We start from the raw sequence: 18,051 nt of genomic DNA, 5'->3' as shown, positions 1-18,051 counted from the left end.
CTACATGTGGCTCCCAGCCTTACAACAGCTGAATGCAAAAGATGAAAGGTTGGTGTGGGGAACTGGGAGAGAAGGCAGCTGGGTGAATGAGTTTGCTGGGGCTTCCCGGGTGTTTCAGCTTTGTACCATATTGTTGGGCTGGGCTGGGCAGTTGCAGCCCAGAAGTACAACATGGCAAGCAGCCCCAGAGCTGTGTATTTCTGGAGCTGCTTGCAATCCCACTAAGCAGGGCACAGGGCAGCCAGAAGGTCAGAGATGGGGGACATAGGCAAGTGGGGAGAATTGGAGGCAATCTCTTATCTTATTGAGGCACATGGCTAGAAGGAACCAAGCCCAGAATGGCTTCACTTGAGGTGAATCCTTGGCTAAGAACCACTGTGGTTTGTTTAACAATGTTAACGAGAAGTGTTGGGATTGCCATCACTAACTGATGGAGTCATGTGTTGTCTTGCTTTACTACCATGTTGTTTAGAGATAGAAATTCCAATCTCAATTGTGGTCATAAATCAAAGACTACTTGCAATGTTTTGTTCGATTGCCTCTTGCCTTATATTGCTTTCAAGTTTTCTTTATACATGAAAGCTTCTAGTTTCTTTGACTGTACTGTACAAGCCTCTTTAAAAAAGATCCTGATAAGTACCTTATCGTGTATCTTTTCTGCCAGGTATCTTTGCACCACTCTCTAAAATAAGTAAAATTTCTGGACACAAAAAAAGTACAAAAGCTGTCTCACGACCGTCATCTATAATCAAATCCAAGAAAATTGATGTAACCCACATAACCTCTAAAGTGAATTCTGGTAAGCATGGAGACATTTTACTTGGAAGTAAAAGAACACTTCAGAAAGTGTAACAATTTACAGACTAAAATAAAAATTCATGGCCTTTGTTTTCAGAGACTTAAGCAATAAAAGGTATTATAATATTAGGTTGACAAAGATTAATTAGGAACAAACCCAGCATGCATTGATATTCAGGACTAGTGTGTGTTTTCTCCTATTTTAATTACTTGGTTTTCTTGGCATATTTAACAGACATTGCCCATCTGTAGCTGTTTTAGGATTTAGATAAGAGTCTTTCCCAGCCCTAAAGCTCAAAACTTTTAATGCAAAATATGTGCTCAGTGCACTGGGCAAGTTCTGTGATTTTTTCTTTGTGTTTTGGATTCTTTTTCCTGAATTTCTTTTAGGAATTTTCATTTTCCTTTAAAAATTTAAAGCATGTTATTAATATTCAATCATGTATATTTTAGAGGCTAAATGAAATATTGCTAAGCATTGTTGTTTTGTTTGCATGGAAGGTTGTATACTTCAGGCGATATTCTTTTGGCAAATAATTGCTTATGTTGTACAATGCTTTTAAATTCCTGTTTAAAAAATAGGCTTCTGTATTTCAAATGTGTTTTGTACTAGCTTATACAAATGAGAGGTTACAATTGATACAATGTGAAAGAGTTTAGCTTAAAATCTCCTATAGTTTATTTAAAAGGAGATCCATCTATTTACATACTATTAAAACACTTGTTCCCTTAATCTTTAACTGGGCAATATAGTGCATCATAGGGCAACAGTTTTTGGACCAAGGTACCTCAAATGGGTAACTCACAAAAATCCAGGATGAGTTCCTTAGAATTGAAATTTGGTGAATTTTATAAAACATAAAGCATTTATAACATAATAAAAGTATCTTAAAAAATCTTCTGTGATCAACTCATGATTAACAGATTAACAGAGTTGGAAGGGACCTTATAGGTCATCTAGTCTAGGGGTCTCCAACCTGGTCAACTTTAAGACTGGTGGACTTCAACTCCCAGAATTCTGGGAGTTGAAGTCCACAAGTCTTAAAGTTGACCACGTTGGAGATCCCTGATCTAGTCCAACCCCCCCACTCAAGCAGGAGACTCTACCCCATTTCTGACAAATGGCAGTTCAATCTTTTCTTGAAAGTCTCAAGAGATGAAGCTCCCACAACTTCTGAAGGCAAGCTGTTCCATTGATTGATTGGTTGATTGTTCTCACTGTCAGAAAGTTCCTCCTCATTTCTAGGTTGAATCTCTCCTTGGTCAGTTTCCATCCACTATTCCTTGTCTGGCCTTCAGGTACTTTGGAAAACAACTTGACCCCTCCTCTCTGTGTTTGACTGAACTCTACAGTACAGTTCAACATGAGCTTTTTTAAGGCAGATATTTTTCTGAATCTCTCTTTGAAGTTTTAAGAACTTTTCAAGTATATTAGAAGCTCTGCCATTTGTGAAGGCATTGAGGAATCTGTTAAGGCAGTATATCTGAAATGTTTACCAATGGTCATGGATTGTCTAGTTGCTACTGTATCTCTGAGATCTCTTCAACTGAAGATTGAAGAAGGCATGTTGATATATTATTGATTTTAATGGCTTGTGAATGTAAGAAAGGGCTTCATGCACCTATAGCTGAGTTTACCACTGAGTCTTTCAATATTCCATTATCCTTTAGAGAGAAATAGAGGATTTGTATAAATATCTGTTTACATGTTTAATTGTTTTATATATATAAAGATGTTTGGATATGTTACTTAGACTGGTGGTTTCATAGGTTTGGTTTGACTTACAGGCTTATCAAGAAAAGATGGTACTTCCAATTCCACGTTTGTAGGCAGTGAAGAAGTAACGAAAACTGAATCAGGTAAACAAGGTAATATGTCTTCCAGATATTTTTGGCTGTTATATTTGGTCTAGATAAGGGAAATCTATAATGATACTGCATTAGTAATTTTAGATAGTTCTTCATACCTTGAAAATTTTGTTTGCTTATGCCAGGATATATAATTCTTTTTCAGTGGCACTTATTTATATATAGGACTATTTGGCTGGAAGGCTAATGAGATAAAACATAGAATCATAATTCATCATTATTTGACCCATAAACTGCTTTTGAATCAAATGGATTCTAATGCATATGGAGGAAGAGAGTTCAGAGGTCAGTAATGTGTTGGACCTTAATTGGTCCACTGGAGGGTTATTTTGTCCCAACCAGCTGCTGGGCTTTATACTCCCGTGCCTATTTCTGTTTAGCTGTGGAGAGAACAGCTAAAGCAAAACTGATTTATTTTTAGCTTATTTGGTGAAGGGAATATTGACTTTGTAGAAGACCAAATTTCACTTTTCCCATTGGTAAGCTCTTAGGAAAAATGTGCTGGAAAAGTGGCCAATGGCTTTAGGGAGTCCTCCCCCCTGGGTAGTTCCTTAGCCCTCACCAAGCTATACTTTCTAAGTTATGTAGGTGCTATTAATCCAAACTCTCCCAGAAGTTGGGAAGAGCATGTGTATTTTCATTGGTTCCTAGAATTAGTTCCTAGAATTCCTAGATGGTGGCTGCTCTATTTGCCCACAGGGAGAGGAAAGATGGGAGGTGATGATGGAAATGGAGCTGTGTTTGGGCAGTCTGCACATGTGCAGAGATGAATGTAAAGTTTCAAGGCAAAGCAGATTGCCTATTGCTTAGTGCTGAGTCTACCTTCTGATACTTTGATTGAGAGGCTGCAAGTCATGTCTAGTGGCCTTTGCCCATTCTTTTCATTCTGTGATTCAAATACTGGGCCAAAGCTGAGTTGGCCTCTGACCAGACAGCTTGCTGCAGATTACAGCTGCTGTACCCAGCCACAGCAGCAATTGCTGTCTACATGTGAGGGCAGTAATTTTATTGACTTTATTCCTGAGGCAGGGCAAAAGAGAAACAACAGTTTTCAAAATGGAATACTTTAGTTTTGCCTCAGAAAAGTGCAAGAGGAAAGGAGATCAATGGAGCTGTGAATAAGATTATTATTTGATAGTATAAATAACAATCTTAAATGCACAGATAATTATAGTCACGGTGTTCATAAATAAGTATATGCTATGGATCTCAAGCACTGGTGGGTTTCAAAAATTTTTACTACCGGTTTTCTGGGTGTGGCTTGGTGGCTGCGGCATGGCTTGGTGGGTATGGCAGGGGAAGGATACTGCAAAATCCCCATTTCCTCCCGATCAGCTGGGACTTGGGAGGCAGAGAATAGATGGGGGTGGGGCCAGGGGTGAAATGTAAAATTTGTTACTACCGGTTCTGTGGACGTGGCTTGGTGGTGAGGGTGACTGGATGGGCATGGCCAACTTTTTTTTTTTTACTTTTAAAAGCATTTATTCTACAACCTCTTTGGCCAAAGAGGTTGTAAAAAAATGCTCTTAAAAGCCTCTGATGATCAGGCAACTCAGCTGGGATCACCAGAACCTTTTAAAAGCATTTTTTCTGAATATTTAAAAAAGGAGGAAACATGAGTTTTACATGGTTAACATATACACTTTGGCCATCACTGATGGAGTGCTAAACTTTATGTGTTTGTCAGATTTCTTCCTCATTGGGAGTCAGAAAGGGTTCAGACCCTCCGTATTTCATTATTTTAATGTTTCTGAAATTATAATATACCCTTTTAATAGCAAGACAGCAGCATTTATTGAGGTCTAATGGAATAGAATGGGGTGTGACTGGTAAAATGCCTGGTGATTTGAGCTTTCTCCATCCCTTTCATTGCACTGTAATTTTTCATCATGTTCTACATTGTTCATGAAATAGGACATTCTCTTGTAAAGATTGTGAACCTTGCTGAAGATCTCAGGATGTTTAGCAAAATACTAGTTCAGTGTTCTAATATTACGTAGATTGTGATTAAGGGTACATACTGCAAGGGTACATGTTATAAGGAGCTGCAGCTACTTGAAAGCTCTTTGTGATGTTTTCCATATTTGGTAATTGTACATCCTAAAGACCACATTCTGTTTGTAACTAAAAGAAAAACTTGCATTATCTCCAGATCTATGGATGAATTACCTCAGGCCTAATCATCAAAATCTTTAGTGTCAGGTGAAAAGTGCCAGAAGAGGAAGTTATAAAAAGAAGAGACAGATAGACATAAATCTTGATAAGGAGCTTGTACACCAACATTTCACAAATTGAAATGAAAGTGATTTACCTTCCAATCTTACTTTATAGACAGGATTTTAATATTAATATGATGCATAACAGCATGCTGTAGGCGCTAGTTCATGCACTTCATAATTCATCCACAAAATGTCATTCTCCCTGTTTCTCATCAAAGATTTAATAGACTAGCTATCAAAAGCAAAGAACCGAGATTTTTTATTACTTAAGGCTGCATTATTTTTACATTTATGCTCTAGGCTTAACAAGTATTACATACTAGTAACATAGACTTGAAAAACTAAGTGGTGTCCATCATGATCAGTTAGTTTTATGCTTACAAGGAATGAAAAATGTGACAAATAGACACTTCTTTCATGTGTTTATGTGTTTTCTAGCTGAATAACTTTGTTTTATTATTTTTAGCAAATTACCTTGGATTCAGTAGCTCATCATCCTCAACTGTATCGTTAGATAGCAAGGTGAATTGTCCCAAGAAAAGCAATTCCACAAGTAATAAGAAGAAGGAAAACATAAAAGACCACCCAAATTCATCCAAATCTATGGCTGGTATAATTTCTGCTCAATTATTTGTTGTAATAGACCATTATAAGGATAGAAATATGGGAAGGTTACATATATAAAGCTCTAATGCAGCTATTACATTCTGTAATACTTGAGATCTTCCTGATAAGTTTTGTTATTCCTAAGAAGTGTGAGTGAAGTGGCAAGCGAATATTTGGTAAGTGCAGTTAACCTCAAATCACCAGCCAAGTTATGGGCCTTATGCAAACTCTGTGTAAATTTCATTTATCTGGTTTATACTTAAAGGGAAAAAAGCAATTTTCCCAAATTTTCTTACGTTCTCCAAATATCAGAGAATGGTCCAGTTGTGGTCTCTCTGCATGCATAGGTAACTTGGCTTAATTTTCAAAGCAGCTATCTTAGCTTTTCACAGAATGCAGCTGCTTTGTTGCTTTGAGGACATATGCTTCTGGCTGCTTTATGCAAGCCTGAGAAATAACTATATCTTATCTAAAAATCATTAGGACATCTGTGGAAGAAAATAGATTATCACAAATGGAGCAGGAGCTAAGAATTTCTTCGGCCGAAATTGTTTAGATTTCACATATTTGAAGTGAATTGTAAAGTAATATGATATAAGCCTCTCATATAGTACCAATCTTAATTTCCTATATGTGTAGGTAATTGTCTTTGCTAAATTTAAAAATCATACAGATAAAATATATTAGCTCTTATACTATAACTCTGTTTAATTCTATTATAGCATAACTCATTGCGATGATCCTGTATGTAAATAATGAGTTCATAGGTATTTTCTTATTTAATGTAATTTGTATTTCTCTTGCATGAACCCAATTATACAGAAGGAAATAATACTTTTCTATCTGGAAAGCAAAATGCATTTGATGAAGGGGAAATTCAGATTGGAGAACGAGTTCTGGTGGTCGGACAAAGAACTGGAATAGTTAGATTTTATGGGACAACCAAGTTTGCACCTGGTAACTTTACTGTTTATCATGTTTGCTTTTCAGTTGCCATTAAAATATGTAATGTGACTTCCATAAAAAAGCAATATAGAATATTAATTAAATATTTACAGTTAATAAAATAATGAAGATTTACAGTAAAAAACAATAGCGATCACACTAAAAATCAGTAGTAACAATTAGTTTTATTAATTAGCTAATTGTGTTATAAATTAAGCTACTGGTTAAAATTCAATAAATTATTAATTGGTAACTTCTGAAGAAAATACTATGCTACAAATGCATTAGTATAGAATCAACTTTTGTTTTCCTGTTGGAAATGGTAAAGGAATTTCTCAAGCATTTAAATTGTGTCCAGAAATATATCAGAATGGAACACAGTAGAGATACATTGGAGAGGACCTAACTGATTAATATGGTGTCATATTATAATTTATAAGATTTTCAAAATAGTTTTTCATGTACATTATACATTGAAGTAATTTAATATGTGCATTTCTGGAATATGAATAGTTGGCCAGATTGTCTTATTGGAAAGTCCTGATCCTCTTGGGGAAAAAAAGTAAGGTGATGACAATCCTACTGGCCAACCTATATATACTAATAAGGTATTTTGTATGCAGTATTTTAGTCACAGGCATCTTGTCTAGTAAGTTAAAAAATCATTTTAATTTTGCGTTGAGTGTAAATTACTGGCTTTATAGATAGTAGAACATTTAGCTCCCTACTTATTTTATTTTGAAAAATCCCATGAAATGTTAAGTTAAAATGCTATCAGTCATCATGGTTGATAAATTGTTGTCATCTGGAATTCTGACTTTTATCTTGGTTAGCTGTTTATTGTTATCTCTTTTTTATGTTGTTTTGGATAGTTCCTCTTCGGATTTTAATTAGGCCTTGGATGTTTTCACTTATTTTATATTCTGCATAAGCTGCTATTTGATTACATTAAGGAAGAAATGAACGAATAAATAAATTGACTTCTATCTTTTTAATAGAAGAAAGAGCATATTGAAAATGGTAGATAGGGTAAAGAGTCTGTTCGTTATCTGAGTCTATTCTCTACCTACTTTACCAGAGTAGAGACATTATTTCACTTGATAGGTTGCATGTTGGAAAAATTAGTAGAAAAAAAATGACTGTCTACCAAAAAGGCTGAAGAAGTCAAGTTGCTAGTCAGCAACAATAATTGAGCAAGTCTTCTCTTTTTTCAAAAGGTTGTACTCTGTAATATTTCACTCCAGCTGAGAGAATTTAAAGCACAGTTTCCTAAAACTTATTTAAATACCTAGTTACTGATAAACTTGTAGATGTCACTGTTGCCACTGAAGCACTGATTGTTCCTCTAAATTGAAAAGTCTGATTTTAAAGCTTTATTGTTCTTCCCTAGATTGAATTGCAGTATTCAACAATTGATATCCTACTTTCCTCTCTTTATTCCATCAGTTTCTTGTTATATGTAGTGGAGTTAAATGCTAAAATACAAGCGGAAACAAATTTTGAGAGAACACTATTGTCTGGATAGTTTACTGAAGCTGATGTATTTATTTGAAACAGTTTTCCCCCTCCTTTGGTTCTGCAGATTCAAAATGCAAGGAGCATTTCTTTTCAAATGTAACTTTTTAATGAACAATAATACCCCGTTCAGAAAAAAAAGGTGCCGTACTTTTCGGAGTATAAGACGTACTTCCCCCCCACACACAAAAGAGGGTGGAAATGTTGGTGCGTCTTATACACCGAATACAGCCATTTCTGGCCTCCCAGAACCCTACCCCGCTTGTCCCGTTTCTGTGAAAAACAGGCATGTTTTTCACAAAACCAGGGCGCACAGAGGGTTTGGGAGGCCTGCAGAGTGCTCCTGGGGGTTTGGGAGGCCAAAAACTGGGTCATTTTTTGCAAAAAGGGCCTGTTTTTCTAAAAAATGGGGGCATTTCTGCCCTTCCCAGCCTCCAGGAGCACTCTGCAGGCCTTCCAAACCGTCTGTGTGCCCCATTTTTGCAAAAAAAAAATGGCCCAGTTTTCACAAAAACGGGACGCACAGAGGGTTTGGGAGTCCTCCAAAGCGCTCCTGGGGATTGGGGAGGGCAGAAACCTTTTTTTCTTGTTTACTTCTTTGAAATCTTGGGGCATCTTATACTCTGGTGCATCTTATAGTCCAAAAAATACGGTATTTCTTGTTGCAGGGCTTTGGTTTGGCATAGAACTGGATAAACCTCGTGGCAAGAATGATGGTTCAGTTGCAGGAATACAGTACTTCAGATGCCCCCCCAGATATGGTGTTTTTGCACCACCATCTAGAGTACAAAAGTAAGTGCCATAGACTGTGGTTTTTTCAGCATCAAATATTTTTATTGTATTACTTTCATTCAGAAACCTTTTCCAGTTGGAGAGAAGCCTAGATCAGTGTCACTCTTGCCAAACTGTAGGTCCTTGGTACTCTCTGAGTTTGGTGGACTCTGAATTTGGTAGTCTCTGAGCTTGGTGGTTTCTTGCAGAGGTTTCATTACCAAACTAGGTAACATCATCAGTGCAATATTCTTACCTATCCAATTTTTATTATCCTTATTCTTATATAAGCTTGGCCAAAGAAACTAATAAGTCTTCAAGACTAATGTGAGACAGTCAATAAAGCTGAGTTGTATTTTGAATTTTTTAAAATAAAAGTAGTTGCATTTGATATCAGTATATGCAATCTCATAATTGAAAGAAAGATTTCTGAAATCTTCCTTTAACCTCTAGTTCCATAAAGCAGAATTAAATTATTCAGGAGACAGGTTGGAAACAGATCCATCTATGTGGGCATTCAGAGCTGACACTGCTTTGGGGGCACTTTGGTTATTATTAGCTAAATTGTGATGTACCCTAGCAAACAGTATTCAGTGTTGTGAATGAGAGGGACTTTGAGGTGGCATGGAGAGTAGAAGAGAAAATATCATGGTGGGAAAATAAGGGGAAATATTGGCAAATGAAACTAAAGCGTGGTTAGGTTGAGGAGTATCTTGCAGAATGTGCAGTGGAAAATTGAAATTAACACTGACATAGACAGCATAAAAGAATGACGTGGATTCAGCAGAAACAAATAGATTCTTTACAGAGAAAAAAGAAAACAAAGAAGTGCCAATTAAAAAGTCTGTGTTGGCTGCTAGCTAGACAAGAAGTGGAATTGGAACCATTCCACTGGTGTCAGAAATGTTGTGTCTAAGTTACATATTTTCCACATCTTGGAATTGAGACCTAACTGTGGTTGCTGTTTGAGGATTCATAGCTACTTGAATCTCATAAGAGGTGAGAAACAGAATTCTGGTACGGGGCTCCTAAAAGCTGATTTACAGAATACATACTTTGTTGCTGCATAAGCTGCTGCAGAGTTTTTGATCCCTGAAATGCTTTATTCATTTAGGGAATGGATAGATATTTATTCCGTCCCTCTTGCACCTGGAGAATGAGAATAATGGGGACAGTGTGAATCATGGGGAAAACTATTTATCTGTTCTAAAGACCCATTTCCAGTTGGGCCTTCTATTACCAGTTTTTCTGCAGTGATGTTCCAGCACTTCTTTCTTGATTATGTTAGATCAATTTTCTTCAACTAGTAAAAGAATCTTGATTCAGGATTATGAGTACTATAGGGCAAATCCATCTTCAGGGCATTATAGATAGTCCTTGACTTACAACAGTTTGTTTAGTGACCATTCAAAATTATAACGGCACTGAAAAATGTGACTTACAATAATTTTTCACAGTTACGAACTTTGCAGCGTCCCCATGATCATGTGATACATTTTTTTTTGACAACTGGCTCATATTTATGTCTGTTGTCATGTGTCAAGATCATGTGATCACCTTTTGCAGCCTTCTGACAAACAAAGTCATTGGGGAAGCCAGTTTTACTTTTACTAGGTTATCAACTGCAGTGATTCACTTAACAGCTATGGCAAGAAAGGTCATAAAATGGGGCAAAACTAATTTGATAAATGTCTCACTTAACAACAAAATTTTTGGGCTCAATTATAGTCATAAGTCAAGGACTACCTGTAGTTTTGGGAAGACTGTATATTCTGATTTCAGAAAAATCAATCTGTAGTATTTTGTTATATGCTGACAGATATTTACCAGTGATAGAGTAAAGAAAGAATTACACTGCTTTTATTTTTCTTTTGTTATCTTGAGTGAGAAAAAAATAATACAAAATTTCATTTGTAGGTTAACAGGATCACTAGAATCTCTCACAGATACTTCAAGTAAAATGAATCATTCTTTCCCTGGTAAGAATACAACATGACTCTGTTTTGTTTTCAATTACCTATGCAAATTACAGAAATTGTAGTTTCTTGAGCATGATATATTTATTGTAGATGATGTAAAGTGAGAAAGAATTGGGAAATACAAGTGTTACGTCCTTTTTCTTTTTTTTTGTTTTCAATGCATTTCTGGATTTAATTATGGCTTTTTAAAAAGAATGGATTTTTTGTGAGATTCCAGAGATCTGTTGATTATATTCCTAGATTCCAGAGAACTACGACATATATCTTTGTGAAATGCAGTTAAAAGCTTATCTTACATATTTTTGTATAAAATCCAAAGTGTGTGGTTTTATTATTCATTTTCTAATATTAATATTAGATTCTTAGTAATCTAATTCTGAGGTATCTATTGAAGATCAATCCATAAGAGATTGTTTAAAGTTTCATGTTAGAAAAAACAATTATATTTTCAACACAGATTGAATCATTAGGGATAGCAAATTAGAAATTAACTACTTACGTTATTTTGTGCTGTGTTTTTAATGTGTGTATATCAATATATTCATAAATATTCCCTGTAACTAGGTTGGTTGTTAGGCACAGTGGCTGGGAATGTTGGAAGTGGAAGGGGCCACATGCTTTCAAAACCAATACCTAACTTAATGCCGAAATACAAATTGAATCATCTGTGAAAGCTGGCTGTCTACTTTCCATTTTAATACACTGAGCAATTGAGACTTCACTTCTGCAAATTAGCTCCATTTTTGAACTGCTCTCATTTTCCCTTTAGCATTCAGTTGGAATCTGCCTTCTTGCATCTCAAATTCATGAATCCATGCCTTATACTTGGCACCTGAATGGAGAATAATTCTTTTGCTTTGACATATTTTCAACTATTTTAAAGAATGCTATCATATCTTGCTTCAGTCTTCTCAAGATTAAGTTATAGTTTCTTAATTTCTATCCCTACATCATCTTCATTGTTCTTCTCTGAATTTTTCTATGAATCCTTTTTAGAGTTCTCAGAATTAGACAGACTGCTTAAGCTGGAGTTTGACTAACACACAACATTGTGGCACATGATAGCTCTTTCCAGTTTGTGCGGCACTTCAATTGATACCTTTCTCTATCTTGATATGATTCATTGATAAGTGCACTTTTGAGCCAATTGTGTTGTCATATAACTGTGATGCTAACCAGTCCACAATTGACCAATTATGGCCAACGTTAATCAAAATATCACCGGAGAGGGGATTTTATTAAAATCTTTGCTGAAATTACATCTATATAATTACAAAGTTCTGTCTCCTCCCAGGCTTCAGTGTCAGACTGGCCAGATTGTAGTTCCCTAGTTCCTCTTTTTCTCCTTTTGGTAGATGGAGATTTAGTTCTCTTCTAGTTAACTGACGCTTTACCAGTTCCCCAGTACCACTTACAGATAAAAACTTGACTACATTGTTTCATTACCCCAGAGGATGCAGCTAATCTGGAGATTTAAACATATTAATGGAGAATAGATATTCCATGACCATGTTTTCGTCATGTTGAAGCTTCCTCTCCATAGAATGATAAAAAAAGATTCAGAGTAGATTTCCTTTGCTATTTGTTAGATTTTGCTGTGTTTATCAAGCAGTTAGCATACTACTTTTCCCCTCATTATTTTGAGTTTATCTTAATAAACCATTTTGATTTCTTTAGTATCTTTTGACAACCTCAATTTATTCTGAGCTTTAGCTTCTTCAACATCCTGTCTACTGCTACAGCTATTTATCCATTAGCTTCTTGTGACCCATCCTGCTTTCCGTTCTCAGTATACTTTCTTTGTTTACAGAGTTTCATTTGGCTTTTTGTGTAGCCTTCCTCATTGGCTTTTTCTGCTGACCTCCATTTTTTCTCATCATCCAAAATACCTGAAGATTCATAGTTACAAGACCACCATAGAAATGTATTGCATGTTCAATTAAAAGCTTATTCTGCTTTTTTTTCATTCAGGTTTCCAACGAAGTTTTAGTACAACCTCTGCAGCTTCACAAAAAGAAATAAACAGGAGAAATTTCTTTGTCAAGTAAGTGACTTTATAGAAGAAAGAACAGAATTTATATATTCCTAATTTTCTGAGGTTAGATGAGTTAAAATTCCCTTTTATCTGAGGAGGCATGAATCTTCATGATTAAGGAATCATGATTTTGGTGTATGCATGCAAATCCCATATCTATTTCTGAATGTCTGTAAGAAGAACCAAAGCCAGTGATGTTCTGCATAACTATGAATTGTGATGCAGCAGTGGTTGATAGTAGTTAAAAACAGGGAATAATCTATTCTGAAGTGAATAACTCAAGATGATAAAAAATCTAGGTCTATATGAAAAATCATTGCCACATTCCTGTCAGCTCATGCCAGACTAAATGGCTAACATTTTTTAAACTCTTGCCTCTCTCATCTTCCGTACTTTGTGTTGCTTTTTATTGAAACCTTGCTTAGACTGCACTGGAAGTAACATTAAATACTTACTTGATTTTAACATCCTTGTTTTTAAAATGTAGTGAGCATATTTGTCACATGACAAACTGATAGCTATGGGATTGCAACAGGAGAGCAATCTATTTTTTTCTTCTTATACAGAATTTTGGCATATTTAGCTCTTTCACAGCTAATATGAGCATTGAGAGGAAAGGGTTATACTTGTAAAATCTTGTTGACTTTCAGTTTAATGTGAATGAAGAAGATTATTTAAATTTTGTCTTCTTGCATAACACTGATAGAATAGAAATATAGTAAACTGATCAAAGAATAAGTCAAATGTATACATGTTTGCTTTGGAAATTGAATTAGAGTCAATTAGTAGAAAGAGATCTTTGGGCTTAATTTGATACATTGGAGGCCAATTCCATTTTGCTGTGCAATGTTGTATTTTTTATTTTACTTTTTAAAAAAAAATTCAATTAGAAATAAATGTTGTTGCCTCTTTTTCTCTGTCCAGATCAAAAAATCCTTCTTTGCGTCGTAGTTGGAGCAACACTACTACTACAAGCACAGACGCTCCAGTTAAATTACACGAAGGCTCTCAGGTCCTCCTGACCAGCTCCAGTGAGATGGGCACAATTCGCTACATTGGGCCCACCAATTTTGCTCCAGGCATTTGGCTTGGCTTGGAACTTCGGAGTGCCAAGGGCAAGAATGATGGCTCTGTGGGTGAAAAGCGATATTTCACTTGCAAGCCAAAATATGGAGTCTTGGTGCGTCCAAGTCGAGTAACTTATCGTGGGATTAATGGAGTGAAACTTGTTGATGACATCTGTTGAAGAACATCGTTTCAGTTAAGATGAGGATCTCACAAAAACAGATGAGGAAAACTTTTACCTGCATGGAACCCTATCTTTACTTAACATCCTAAAGCTTCGTGGCTCTAAGATGTTCACAGTTTGGAAGTGTGCAGTGACTGAAGAATGAGATCTTAGTAACTTTCACTATAAAACATTTCTTGCTTGAATACTTCTTGTATTAGAAACATCTTGGATTTGAGCTGCTCTGTTACTCCAATAATAACCATTATTCAAACTAACTTCATTTTGACAGGCTTTGTCTCTTCAAAATGAGCTTTTCAACCTATATGTTAGTGAAGCTATAATGCATCAAGAGATCATACAGCTTGTTCAATAACTGTTTAAACTGCTTTCTCTAGAAAAAAACAATAAGGAAGAAAAGCAACAGAGAAAGAACTGAACTCTGGGAAGCTGTTAGCTTTAGACAGTTCCCTGAAAGCACAAAATGATCTGTTTAAAAAAAACTGAAAAGCAGAATTTGCTTGTTTGACATGACATGAAAGCTAAAAAATGGATATTTTCAGGTTTCCAGCAAAAGCACTTTTAAATTGTATGTGTGCATGGGGACGCTTAAAAAAAATGCCAGAAGCACTTTAAAAAAAAAGCCTTTGGGACATTTGGGTGCACTTTTATTTCCCCTGAAGTATTTTCTATGATCCTTTGGATAATCCATTTGGTAAGTTGAGGCCTGTAGCATTGTACCAGTTGTATGTGTCCCAAGCACTATATCCAGAAGAGGCTAGGAGATCAATAAGTGTTAAGATCTTGAAGAAATAGATGCTTGTATATACAACTCCTCCTGCTTCAGAAAACATGCACCTTCTTGCTATGGCAGGTGGGAAGAAAGTCACTTGGTGTGTGTTATCATTCTCACCTTCAATTCTCCAGGATGATTTGATCATGATTGCCTTTTGAGAACTGAAATTGCAAAAACTTTGTGGATGGTTTGCTGTCTTTTCACGTGTTTCTTTGACTATTGCAGGCGCTAGGCTGTTTCACAGCCAATACATCAAGCCAGAGGAGAATTCAGCTGAACAGATGTTGAGTACTTAGCCTGCAGGCCAACAGAAGCCAACATGGATGCCAAAAAATTATGTGCAAATCTATAGTTTGCTACCTGCATCCAAAATACATTTTTAAAAAGTATTATATATATAAATGAAAAGCCAAAGAAACCAGCAAATGATTTATTTCTTCTTAATGAAGCATCTTGTCAAACTGCACTTAAAACCGCAACAATTTAAAGCATCATTAAGGACTTTGGCAAGATTTATTTACTCTGTATAAACCATTTAATGATAAAATGATATTTTCAGCTTTCCTAGAAGAAATTTTCCTGATCTATATTTCTCATGATCCAGCAATACTGTTACTCTCGTTAATGAATACTTTTGACTAAGGAGACTAGTTACATGATATGACTATAAGCTTATTTTTAGTTGTAAGATCATGCAAAAAGTAGTTAATGAATTTAAGGCTGAAGTTGCACCTTGATGCTTGATACTTCCTAATCCAACATTAGCTTTCTTGATAGTTAAATTTTATTTTGTTATTTATATTGATAGAAAGGGTTGTTACTAAGCATGGTTGTGCAAAACCTTTGAAAGAGGTGTTTAATGTACATGGGAGTGTGTGCAAAGCTCCTCTCTTCTAATCAGCTAAATCCTTTTCAAAGCTCATGGAGTTCATATGCTTTTTGAGGTTCAAGAGTGTGGAACAAGTTACTATATTAATCATAAAGCCTAGGAAAGAAGCAGCTGCCTTATGATTCCAAAAGCGATGCCGCCACCAGTAATACAAAATAAAGCAGATGTTTAAAAATTCCATTTATGTCTGTAAAACCTGAAATCTCAAAGAAACTCAAGAGCAACAATGTAATCACTGATATGCTCCTTGATACTCATTAGGCAATTCACCCCACTTGAATTCAAAGATTCTTTTAGTCAAGCACAATAAATGGCAATCTAACATGCCACAAAACACCAGCCTCATACATTATCTGTATTTCCAACAGTGCCTTTGGGCTCCATAGAGATCCAGCATAGTTCAGGGCTTCATTTACCTTCAGGTAAAGTCTTCATCGTGACCAGTCCCATGGTCGCATCTGTTTTATAATATGCCCAAAACATGCTCTCAAAGTTCCACGTTCCAAAGTTCTCGCTGAGCATCTCCTCTATGAAAAAACCTTGTTAATGATTTAATTGGTCCATAGATACCTTGATGTTGAACATAAAAGTATTATACATTCCTTGTATACTGTATCTTTTGCATTATATTTCTCTTTCACCCTCTTCGTATTTGACTAATGAAGCCTCCAGGGAAATGCTTAATATAATTAAAGAGTAAAAATGTATTGATACTTTTTGGTGAAACAGTTCTGTGATCAATTATTAGTGTATTTTTGCAGTATTTACAGATTTACAAATCATTGTCATTTTTACATTTATATCCCTCAATTATTATCGTTACTCTGGTGATTGTAATAATAGTTTGCTTCAATCACATTATTCAGTTTCACAGAATGTTAATGAGTGCAATTTTTTACATAATAACAAACCCTGCTGAGTTTAGTGTAACTTATTCCCAGTTTAGTATAGGATTGCACCATATATTTTTAGACAAACTTACTACACAAAAATGTCAACATAATTGCTATGCAAGTATAAATACCTTGTACTGGAGATGAACACTTTGGGACAATAATTTGAAAAAAAGTACTTCAGACTTTAACGAGCAACTGCAACTTTTTTTTCAGACTTGCGCAGAACCCTGAAAAAGTTAACTTGCATTAATGAAAAGGCTTGAGCTTGTGCCAGACCTTAAGCATTTTTTCCAAATTATTTTCAAAGCATATAAACAGCCCTGGTATGTATACTCAATGGAATGCAGCAGCTAGTTTGTGGTTTCTTCAGATAAAATTATCAGAAACCATGGCTTTATAATATAATATATTAATTTCTTTGGCTTATAACTTGGCTCAACTCTGAAGTGGTAACTTTGTTATTACTAGTTTGATCCAAATTAGAATAAGTATAGTTTCTTATTTGCCAACTAATATCAAATCAGTGTGGGTGTACTAGGAAGCTAAATTAAATTAATAAAGTGCATGCTAAAAACTGAAATAGTGAATTATAACCACAAAGTTAAATGTTGCCACTATGATACTTCTGAAAATAATTGCTAAGCCATGCAGAAAGAATTTCAGAAGACTAACAATGCCCGCAGATTTCCATTGGGTTTACCCCTGATAATTCAATCCAGGATTGAAGATTTCATAATTCAGTTTGATTGATATATAATTTTAGAAAAATAGAGCCTGTTACATCAGAAATACTCAAACTGGAGTTTTGTGGAATCCCTTAGATATTTTGAGTGTTCCTTGAAGCCATGTATTGTTATTATTTTTTGCTTGCTTGCTTTCAACTCACTCTTGACTCCTGGCAACTACAGTTGCAAGTACATGCAATCTAGGCTAGTGGTTCTCAATCTTTTCTTCAGCATGGATCCCCTTTAAATACCTTTTGTAGCCACAGACCATGGCCATGGAACCCCAAAACTTAATATTTAAATCATAACATTTCTTCAAGCATTCGCGGATTCCCTGTGATGACATCATGGTCTACAGAAAACACCCCCCCCCCATGATACTGTAGACCACAAGTTGAGAACCACTGGTCTAGGCAATATTTTTGGAAGTGTTTTAACATTACTTCCAAGGCTTAGAGAAAGTGAATGGTCCAAGTCTGTCCAGTCAACTTCCATGCTTAAATCAGGATAAAGTCTCAGGTTTCCCTGCTCCTAGTCCAGCATCTTAACTTCTAGAGCAAACTCTTTAATCATAAGTAGTGTGGGGCTGCTTTAGATGTTAATGTTTTATACTGTATCAGCAATAATTCCAACTGTTGAAAGTAAGTATAAAATTGAAACATATAAGACTAAGCTGCCTTTGGGGCATTGTGTGGAAATATACTGTATAAATGAATGAATGACATTAAAATGTAATTTTACTTTCTAGATTGTAATTACTTTTGATGCCAAACAGAATAT

General features: G+C 35.5%; 1 protein-coding gene across 9 annotated transcripts in view; it reads left to right on the top strand.

The window, feature by feature from the left end:
* Positions 1-16,366, top strand: part of CLIP4 (CAP-Gly domain containing linker protein family member 4) — an 83,702-nt gene extending 67,336 nt beyond the window's left edge. For 6 of the 9 annotated variants that reach the window (XM_058160487.1, XM_058159630.1, XM_058158785.1 and 3 more), the window contains 8 exons: positions 665-799; positions 2,587-2,667; positions 5,353-5,496; positions 6,315-6,449; positions 8,621-8,744; positions 10,641-10,702; positions 12,674-12,746; positions 13,662-16,366. In XM_058160487.1, coding sequence (XP_058016470.1) covers positions 665-799; positions 2,587-2,667; positions 5,353-5,496; positions 6,315-6,449; positions 8,621-8,744; positions 10,641-10,702; positions 12,674-12,746; positions 13,662-13,983 — 1,076 coding nt within the window. In that variant the 3' untranslated portion in view covers positions 13,984-16,366. The remainder of the gene's footprint in view (positions 1-664; positions 800-2,586; positions 2,668-5,352; positions 5,497-6,314; positions 6,450-8,620; positions 8,745-10,640; positions 10,703-12,673; positions 12,747-13,661) is intronic. The other 3 variants (XM_058161286.1, XM_058161746.1, XM_058161665.1) reach the window with 3 other exon arrangements.
* The last annotated feature ends 1,685 nt before the right edge of the window (positions 16,367-18,051 follow it).

Source organism: Ahaetulla prasina, chromosome 1, assembly GCF_028640845.1.
Source record: "Ahaetulla prasina isolate Xishuangbanna chromosome 1, ASM2864084v1, whole genome shotgun sequence".
NCBI lineage: Eukaryota > Metazoa > Chordata > Lepidosauria > Squamata > Colubridae > Ahaetulla > Ahaetulla prasina.
The sequence above is the reverse complement of the archived record's forward strand: the minus strand, read 5'-3'. Positions and strand labels throughout refer to the sequence as shown.